The sequence below is a fragment of the Corvus kubaryi genome, unplaced genomic scaffold (genome assembly GCF_017639235.1).
Source record: "Corvus kubaryi isolate FWS band 111438036 unplaced genomic scaffold, C.kubaryi_AGA036_p1.0 37352, whole genome shotgun sequence".
NCBI lineage: Eukaryota > Metazoa > Chordata > Aves > Passeriformes > Corvidae > Corvus > Corvus kubaryi.
Window position 1 is genome coordinate 1,923,574 of NW_024581114.1, and position 9,240 is coordinate 1,932,813.

At 46.9% G+C, this 9,240-nt stretch overlaps 1 protein-coding gene across 2 annotated transcripts; it reads left to right on the forward strand.

The window, feature by feature from the left end:
- The first annotated feature begins 506 nt into the window (after positions 1–506).
- On the forward strand, positions 507–3,807 carry AURKAIP1 (aurora kinase A interacting protein 1). 2 transcript variants are annotated; one of them, XM_042032096.1, is made up of 4 exons: positions 507–526; positions 975–1,064; positions 1,683–2,125; positions 3,151–3,807. In XM_042032096.1, exons 2-4 carry the CDS (start codon positions 1,013–1,015, stop codon positions 3,256–3,258), a joined length of 603 nt encoding a protein of 200 aa, XP_041888030.1. In that variant the 5' UTR covers positions 507–526; positions 975–1,012; the 3' UTR covers positions 3,259–3,807. The 2 variants fall into 2 exon arrangements, with proteins under 2 accessions (XP_041888030.1, XP_041888031.1); XM_042032097.1 differs by lacking the exon at positions 507–526 and adding an exon at positions 601–854.
- Positions 3,808–9,240: the final 5,433 nt, after the last annotated feature.

Below are 9,240 nucleotides of genomic sequence, written 5' to 3' on the forward strand. Positions count from 1 at the left end.
GTGGCTCTGCACAACTCCCTGACAGGAGGGGCAGTGAGGGGGGCTCGGGCTCTGCTCCCAGGGAACAGGGACAGGAGGAGAGGGAACGGCTTAGATTGCACCAGAGTTAGGTTGGATATTCAGAAAAATTTCCTCATGAAAAGGTAGAAAAGCATTGGAATGGACTGTGAGGGACCATGAAGGACCAGGAGGGACCGTGAGGAACTGAGAAGGACCAGGAAGGATTGTGAGTGACCACAAGGGATCATGAAGGACCTTGAGGGACCACGCAGGACTGTGAGGGACCATGAAGGACCACAAAGGGGCCAGGAGGGGCCGTGAAGGATCGTGAGGGACCGAGACCGGCACGTTAAGGGAGCACGAGGGGCCGTGAGGGGCCGTGAGGGACCGAGACCGGCACGTTAAGGGAGCGTGAGGGGCCGGTGAGGGGCCGTGAGGGGCCATGAAGGGCCGTGAGGGGCCGTTCCCCCTGGGCGCCGCCAGGGGGCGCTGCGGCCGGCCGGAAGTTCCGGTGGCGGCGGGGCCGGTGGGTGATGGCGGCGATGGCGGCGGGGCCGTGAGGGGAGGGCGGGCACGGCCACCCCGAGGGCTCCGTGCGGGCCGTGCCTGGGGCGGGACAGCGGCGGCAGCGCCGGGAGGGCTGAGGGGAGGGAGGCGGCCCCTCGGTGAAGACCCGTTCTTAGGCCGCGCGGCTGCTCCTCCCGGCCTGAGGGGGGGACAGGGCTGTGCTCGGGAGCTCGGCTGGAGTTACCGTGTTTTTAACGTTAAAACAGCCCAAGCTTTATTAATAAATCACCTCTGCGGCTGAGCTGCCCCGGTGCTTGACCCCCACAGCAGAGCCCGACAGACTGAGGGTAAAACCAGGAGGGTGTTTGGGGTGTCTCAGCGCATATTTTTGGGGTTTGGGGTTGAATGGAGAAGGTTTTTTTAAGCTGCGTGTTTGCCTTATTGAATAAATGCTCTTATTCGAACAGTCATTTGCTGGGTCTGCCAGGGAACAAAGTGAAACAAAATGTTAATATCACAGCTGAGTTCCCAGTTACTGAAGGCTTCGAGAATTGCAGGTAAATTGGTTTTGTGTGACCAGGTTTTCTGTTTGTTTGGGGTTATTTTCCTGGGGTAATTGGACTCCCAGAAGTTTCTTTTCCACCAAGCAGCGCAGGAGGGAGGAGGCTGTTGTTGAGTCAGTGGTTGTCAAATGTTATTATGTCTCTGATTTATTCTGTAAGTACAGTGTAGCTTTGGTTTAACCTCTTTTAACCTTAGGAGGAGAATCCTTAGCACCAGAGAGGTTTGAACAGGAGTGAACAGCTCCTTACCATTCCAAATTGATTTTCCTTCAGAAAACGTTCCACTTAATGGAATCACGGAATGGTGTGGGTTGGAAGGGGCCTTAAAGACCATGGAATTCCAACCCCCAGTGAAGGAGAAGCTCCACCCTGCTCTGGGTGACCTGGGCAGCTTACCCAGTGAAGCAGAATGTATTTTTAACATTACAGCATGGTAGTTAAAATTTGGAAAGATTTCCTTGCCTTTGTGATGACAATACAGCTTCTGTGAGCGTTTCCTTTTGTTGGCGTGTTCTGGCCAGAGCTGTCTGCTGGTTTGAGAGCTGGGCAGAGCTTTTCTCATGCTCCTGCTGGGAAATTCTGCCTTTTAAGTGCAATCCCTTTCTCCCAAAGGCCACCTCTTGCCCAGGTCAGTGTCCTCCTTCCTCTGCTGCCGTTCTCCATCCGCACGCTACAGCACCCAGCCCCCCAACACCAGCGGGGCCCAGCCCCAGCAGTGGCACACGCTGGACCCTGAGCTGGAGGAGATCCTGATTCCCAGGAAACTCTCCATCAGCCCCTTGGAGAGCTGGCTGACAGTGAGGTACTCCCTGCCCAAAGCCGAGGGTGCTCAGGAAGAAGCGAGCCATGAAACCCCGCAGCCGTCCGAGTGTCCCCCTCCTGCTGGGACGAGGGATGTGGGGGAAGGAGAGGGAGCCCTGGGCAGCAAAGTGCAGTGCAAGAATGTGCTGAAGATCCGCAGGAGGAAAATGAACAGGCACAAGTACAAGAAGCTGATCAAGAGGAGGAAGTTCATCCGCAGGAGGGTAAAGGAGGGGCGCAAGAAGAAGCGTCAGGTGAGCTCAGGGGAGGGGGAGTTCCCTGACAGAAATGTGCCCACACATCAAACCAGCTCCTGTTCAGGTGTTGGATGATGGAGCTAAGTGGATTTGGGAGAAAATGAGCCTGAATGAATTCAGCATTTAACCTCAAGCTGTGCCAGGGGAGGGTCAGGTTGGACATCAGGAGGAATTTCTCCGTGGAAAGGGTGGTCAGGCGTTGGAAGGGGCTGCCCAGGGAGGTGGTGGATTCACCCTGGAGGTGTCCAAGGAATGCCTGGATGTGACACTCAGTGCCGGGTGACAATGCTGGGCATCAGTCACAGCTGGACTCAGTGGTCTTGGAGATCTTTTCCAGCCTCAGTGACTCTATGATTCCAAACATAAATGTGATAATTGCTGGGCATAATTTTTCTTCCATGACAGTAATTTACAGATAGGTGTGATTAATGGAGATGAGTTTTAGCATTTGTGTGAAGGATGAATTCATGTCTCTACCCTGCATCAGGGAGACTGGTTAAACCTTAATTTCTTTCCTGTCTTGACAACATCCTTAGGTGCTTCCAAATCTGTTTTTCTACACAGAAGCCTTTTACTTCCTTTAATGGAAGGAAATGAGGGAAGACACGGAGATTTGTTCATGCTGGGGATGTTCTCCTTCAGCACAGCCTTTCGTGGCATATAATTCTCTAGGAATTCTCACCTTGCCCAGATGCAAACTGGGGTTAATTGTAATTCCACTGCTTCAGATCTGTAGGAGGCAGTGTTGAACACTATAAAATCCTCTTATTTCCTTCACCATTTCATTGCCCACCTTCTCAGTTTTCCTTGCACAGAACTTTTAAAATGATACTGTTGAGATCCTTGTGCCTTTTAATGTCTTCTGATGTATTTTCTGCAGTAAGATCAAATATTTTGTCACTTAAACCCTTTCTTTCCTTTGTGTGTGTTACACCTGCATTGTCCTTGGGATGTGTGGGCAGTGGGTGCTGCTTCTGAGCTGTGTTACCTCTTTTTTTTTTATTTTTTTTTTCCTGTTTTAGATCAAATTTGAGAAAGATTTGGAGCGCATCTGGAAAAGAGCTGGCTTGAAAAGTGCTCCTGCAGGGTGGCAAACCCCCAAGATCTACCTGAGGAGTTCCAAGCGATAAAAAACACCTGTCATAAATTTTAACCTGTAATTGTAATTAAAAAAATATTTAAGTATGTTGGTGACATTTAACCTTTTTCTGATTGTGATGAAAATAGTACAAAGGAGTTTTCCAAGAGAAAAGCTGGCAGCTTTTCCTCCCCAAAGGAGAGGTGTGAGCTCTTTTCTGGTGGCTTGGCACTGCTGTCCTGTGGGCAGTTTCTGAAGTCCCTCATTAAGATGAGACTGAACCTAAGAACAATCAGGTGTGGGAGATGGGATCAGTGACAGAATTCCCACTGTATATATGGCACAAAGCTTTGGAAATGTTCTTTTCTAAACTGCATTCTTTCACAGCCTTGCTGCAGAAAGGCTGGGGTTTTCCTAAGAGTTGTGGTGGGATGGGAATTGGATCAGAATTCCATGGAATGTACCTGCAAGAGCTTTTGTTGTCTCTTACCTGGAGCCTTGGTGTGCACGTGCCTGGGGCATTGCATGAGCATCCTTGAAAGGCACATTTATTTTTGACTTCTACTTTGTGTTAATAAAAAATGGTTATTTTTGTCTTTGATTGACCCCTGTCATGTGGAACATCCAGATATTGGTCAAAGGAGAAGCTCAGAGCTAATTATTCATTAACAACAAAAACTTCTGCACCTGAGACAACCCTGATACAATCAGCTGGTTTTGCATGGTTGAAGAGAGTCGTGAAAGCTGTGAAAAATACAGGTGTCTAAAATAAACCCTGAGAGAGGACTTTTTATCTGGGTTCTGGTTTGGGTTCTGCTTTTCTTTTTGGGGTTTGAGGCAGTTCTGGGTGGTTTAGTGTGATTCAAGGGCTGGGGTGGACTGAGGGGGGAAAAGAATGAGCTCCTTCAGGCTGGTCGTTGTGGGAAACTCCCTGAAAATGATTCCCTTTTTTCTGCTAGGAGAGAATAAACTGAAAGGGAGGAGAATAATCTCTGGAAGTCATTGCTACAAGGTGCAGTTTAATCTGGCTGCAGGAAGGACATCCTGAGCCACAGCTTCTCTGGGCAACCTGTGCCTCACCACCCTCACAGGCAAGAATTCCTTCCTAACATCTTAAATCTCTCAGGATTTGTGTTTTCCTTGTGGAAAAACTCTGTCTTACAAGGGACTAACCAGGTTTTACATCCCAGGGCTGTGTCAGCTTCCTTCAGTGTTCTTGACCACAGGATGTGATTTGAGACTCTCAATCAGAGAGGAAAACTGCCCCTGATTTTCTGTAGAGGGAGCACGAGTCCAGGATATACTCACAAAGCTTTATTAGGAGCTGCTCTTCCTCTCCAAAATACCTGCATCCCACTGAATCTGCACACTTAGGAAAGGTTTATGTGTATATGTAGCTGTGGTAACAAAAAAAGGGCTGCAAACAGGAAAGCTTTGACTTAAAATTCCCAAAATGTTGAAGATTTCTATTATTTTGCTGTTCTGGGAGGAAATGGTTGAAAGCCAGACAATTTCATGCTGTTTATTACAGAGCTTGGAGATAACTGGTGGGGGGGGGGGTGATTTTATGTCACTCATTGGGCTGGAAAGGCCCCTCAAAATTGGACTATAAACCAAATTTCTGTCATCTCTAATTCCTGGATTGCATGCACTTCACTGCAGGCAGCAAACTCAGCTGAACAGAACAAGTTGAGGAGTTTCCTCACAGTGATCAGGTTTGTGCTGGAATGAGTTGGCTCTGAAGTAGGAAGTCAGCTGGCTTGGAGGGGATGAAAACTCTGAGTTTTGTTTCTCTGAACCAAATCCCATTGCAAATGTGGAGGGTGTTGCCCCATTTTGGAAAGGTCAGAGCCCAGCAATGTGGTGGCAGTAGCAAAAATACCATTTCTTTTTCATGTTAGCAAGTAATAGTTCCTGACAAACCGGATTTTGGTTGTCTCCTTGACCTGGAGAGCAATGATTCTTACCAGAGTTAAGACTTAAATGCATTTTAAAAGTCTTCTCTAGAAAAGATGGTGTTCAATGACATCAGTATGGATCCTTGAAGTTTTTTAGAGGCTTCTGGACATAAATAAGTTATTTCAGCCACAAATGAATCCAGTTTAACTTAAAAATACCTTACAGCTGAGAATCAGGCCTGATTGTATATGGGAAAGGGAGCAATGTGAAATAACTGCTTCCAGCAGCTTTTTCCAAAAAGCCTGGCTCAACTTCCAGTACTTTATATAACTAGAAAATTGCCTGGTGCTCCATGGTGGTAGAGATGAGATGTTGGAAATGATAGGAGCCTTTTAGGATTAAAGCAGAAGCAGATTTATGGTACTGATGAGGATTACAAAATCAATTCCAACGTTTTGTAAAGCAGCAACCTTTCTATTTCACTGCAAATCAGGAAGTTTGGTCCCTTTGGTAACAAGGATTGAAACCCAAATGGGTGGAAAGTAGAAACATTTAAATTGTGTATAAATTGCAGCAGATCAGCAATTGATGCCTGGTTAACCCTGTGATGGTCTGGGGTGTGCAGAGGAGATTTCAGCTCCCTGGCAGCCACTCTCCAGTTCTCCAGAGGAACATTTTTGGATGTTGTCTCCTCTAGTTCTGGCTCACTTCACATAAATTCAATTCCTGTCTGAGTTCATCATGGGAAAAGGGAAAGTCCAGCAGACTACTGGTCTTGGTTAAGAGCAACTGGTGCCTATTTAGAGCACAAAAAGCTGTTCCTTCCCTTTGGGAATGTTGTGCTTGCCCTGCAGAGCCTGGTGGATGGGCTGGGAGCTGTTAGAGCAGCCCTGAGGTGATGCAGACAGTGAGTCTGAGCTCAGGGATGCCCTCTCCGTGTCCCTGGCACGGGCAGGAGCCACGTGGAGAGGAAATGGGGTGGGATGTAATGATGGCTTCTCCTGCTCCAGAAACCAGCCCTGAACTGATTCAAACCAGGAGCTGCACAGGTTGCAAAGGCACCAGAGGGAAAACACTGATCTGAATTGAGGCTGGTTGTAGGCAGGAAAAAGGTTTGAGAATCCTTAAATCCTAAAGCATGTGGTGCAGACTGAAAGGATTTATTCCCAATGTTTTCAAGGATGATTTCATGGGAGAAGGTACACATGTGCACAGGCTGTAGGATGCCCCTGGCTGCACACAACTGGAGCAGCAAAAAGGGAAATAAAGAGAAATATTCTTCATGTTGTATTGGCTCCTGATAGCTGGTGTGCCTAAAACCTGGTTTTTTGGAGTGTGGGGGTTTTTTTGTTGCTTTTTTTTTTTTGTGTGTGTGGTTTATTTCTGTTTGGGGTTTTGTTTGTTGTTGTTTGTGGGGTTTTTGTTTGCTTTGAGGTTGGGGTTTTTTGGTTTGTTTGCTTGGTTGGTTTTGTTTTGGGGTTTTTTAACATCAGAGGGAAAGGATGGGGGTGATGCCTCCTCCTTTTGCTGCTGGAGGATTTCTCTGCAAAAAATCCCAAGCTGTTCTGATGTCTTTATTGGGGGAACTGTTCTTTCTTCCATTAATGAGCTCCAGTCTCAAGAAGAAGTAAATCAGCCCATGTCAGGGGATGTTTATGAGCATTTGGTGCACAAAACACCTTTCAGGCCATTAATAGGACCTGACAACCATTGCCTAGTAAGTAACTCCTGAGCAGGAACAGTGGGCACCTTTACTCTGGTGAGCTCATGCCCTGTTAAATGGGGCACTTTATGTGAAAAACCAAAATGTTGGTGTACATTGGCTCCAGGAGCTCTGACCTGCTCCTTCTCAAATCCTGGAGCCAGCTCTGCTTTGGTGGGACTGATCCCTGATCCAGAGGTTCCAAATTTAACAAACCAGGCTTGTTCCCACCAGCTGAAAACCTGGCTGAGGTGATCTGACTGATCTCACAAACAGCACCTGTGGCTGCCTCAAATGCCATCTTTTCTTTTCACCATTCATGCTGCTCTGCTCTGTTTTCCAGGAAAACATCCTGGTTTGGGGTCATTTGGGCTGAACCTCTCCAAAAATAACAGCACTCTGTACCCAGCCTGGAGCATTTGCAGAGCTGAAATGGGTTGAAAAGTGGTTTGTTTTTTTTTTTTTTTTCCTGCTGCTTTTAAAATAAATAAATAAAAATATCAATAACTGTAGCTCCTGTAAACACCTGAGGTAGCTTGGAGCAAACACAGGGTGCTGGTTTTCCTGTGGAAGAATCCATTCTTGCTTGGCTTTCCCTGTAAAACAGAGGAACAAAACTGAAACAAGGAGTTCTATGAGTCAGAGAATTTAAGAAAACCATCTGATACATCACTTTTGTGTCAAATCCCTGATTTAGGGAATTTTTTAGTCTTGCTCCCTGCATAGGCACTAAGAACTATAAAACTGAGACTTGTCCCCCTTGAATGTAGCTGGAATTTTCTGCAAAATAATGGGAAGAAGGAGGAGTTTGAATGGACAGGGGGCAATATAACTGTAGGTGCCTTGACAAGGCTAAATGGAAGTGGCTAAAATTTTGTTTGGAGTAGAAAACATGAAATTTTGTTTAAAAAATGAGGTTTCTTTACTTGTTCAGTAACGAAGGCTTGGTGCTGCTCAGGCAGGTGTTGTGCTGAGGGAATGTCAGTGCCTTTGGTGTGTCCAGGTCTGGAAAAAACCACTCCTGGAGCCTCTCAGCAGCTGGAACACTTCAGAATCCCTTTCCCACTTGTAAAGTGATTGGTGCCAAGACCAAGATGTGGAGTTGTGAGCAAGGAGTTGGCACAGCAGGTAAAAAAATGAATAGTTTGGGATTTTTGTGTTTTAAAGGAATTAGTTCATGGTAGGATGATCTGGCTGAGCTTTATCCCCAGCCAGTGAGGAACTGGTTAAAGTTGAAGGAGAAAGAGGTGGAAGCAATGGAGTCAGAGTCAGCAAAGTGTGAGCAGCACCACGTTACTCAGCAGCCTCTCTCCCTGGGTGAGTCAGGGCTGTTTCCTCAGGGATGCAGGGTTTTCCCTGCTGTCAGCACTGGCACAGCCAGGCCAGGATGGCACAACCAGCTGGAATCTGCCCAGCATCACCAGATACATCCCCAGGGTAAATCTGGGACTCCTCACCCTTGACTTGACTGAGCAGCCTTTGGGTTGCTCAAACTGTTTGAATTACTGCATCTGGAGTTTATCTGTGGCTTTCCCCAGGTTTGAGTGGGCACCTCCAGAGGACTCTCCCTGCCTGATTTCACTGTCTCTGTGATGCTGGAGAATATCCTGTGTTATTCTTGGCTTCCTGCCATCCCTGAGGACTCCTGTAGGCCCATCGGAAGGTAGGGCAGGGATAAATGTGTCCTGCTTGCTGATAACATCATCCCTTGGGGAAGGGAAGGCAGGAAAACTTTCTCTCACCAGTAATTGATGCAAAAAGCTGGGACTGTGGAAAAAAAAAAAGAGTGGAAAATAACAATATCTGTGCCTTGGATGGCAACACCTTCTCCTGGAGTGATTTTTGATTGTGGAAAGGAAAGCAAAGGAAAATGTGGCTTCCAGAGTAGGAACAGCTCCTTCTGGAGTGGGGATGGCAGGATAAAGTCACCTGAACTTTTCCACGTTGTTTTGAGGGAGGAATAGGGATTTCCACATTGTTCTGAGGAAAAAATACGCATTTCCACATGTGGTGTCATCCCCAAAGTGGAGTGGGAACTCTCACTTGATTTCTAAAGGAGGCAAAGGAAGCAGCACCCTGGGGTTTTTTAGCTAAGATTATGGTTGCCAGAGTCCTCTTGGGTTAATCCTGAGCAAATACTCTTTTCACATAGACTACCCTTAAAAGCTGACCAGGCTCCATGTTTATGCGTCTAAATTTGGCAGGAGGATTCTATTGCATTATGGAAAGCAACCTCCTTTCACCCAAAGTATTTTTATTTTTAATGAAACGGCCTGCAAACGTGAGGTAAATAACACAACTCTGGGAGGCACCTTTGAGCACCCTCTTCAGAACCAACCCATTAATTTTTCCACTCTTTTCCCAGTCACTTCTGATCTCAAAATAAGCTGGTGTGCCTGGAATCCCACTGCTTAATTATTTTAGGCGGGTGCA

What these genes read in the sequence shown, in the direction of transcription:
- AURKAIP1 (XM_042032096.1), top strand. Translation starts at nt 1,013, where the DNA reads ATGTTAATATCACAGCTGAGTTCCCAGTTACTGAAGGCTTCGAGAATT. An exon ending in GAAGGCTTCGAGAATTGCAG is followed by an intron (nt 1,065 to 1,682) that starts GTAAATTGGTTT and finishes TTTCTCCCAAAG; the next exon opens with GCCACCTCTTGCCCAGGTCA. An exon ending in GGCGCAAGAAGAAGCGTCAG is followed by an intron (nt 2,126 to 3,150) that starts GTGAGCTCAGGG and finishes TTCCTGTTTTAG; the next exon opens with ATCAAATTTGAGAAAGATTT.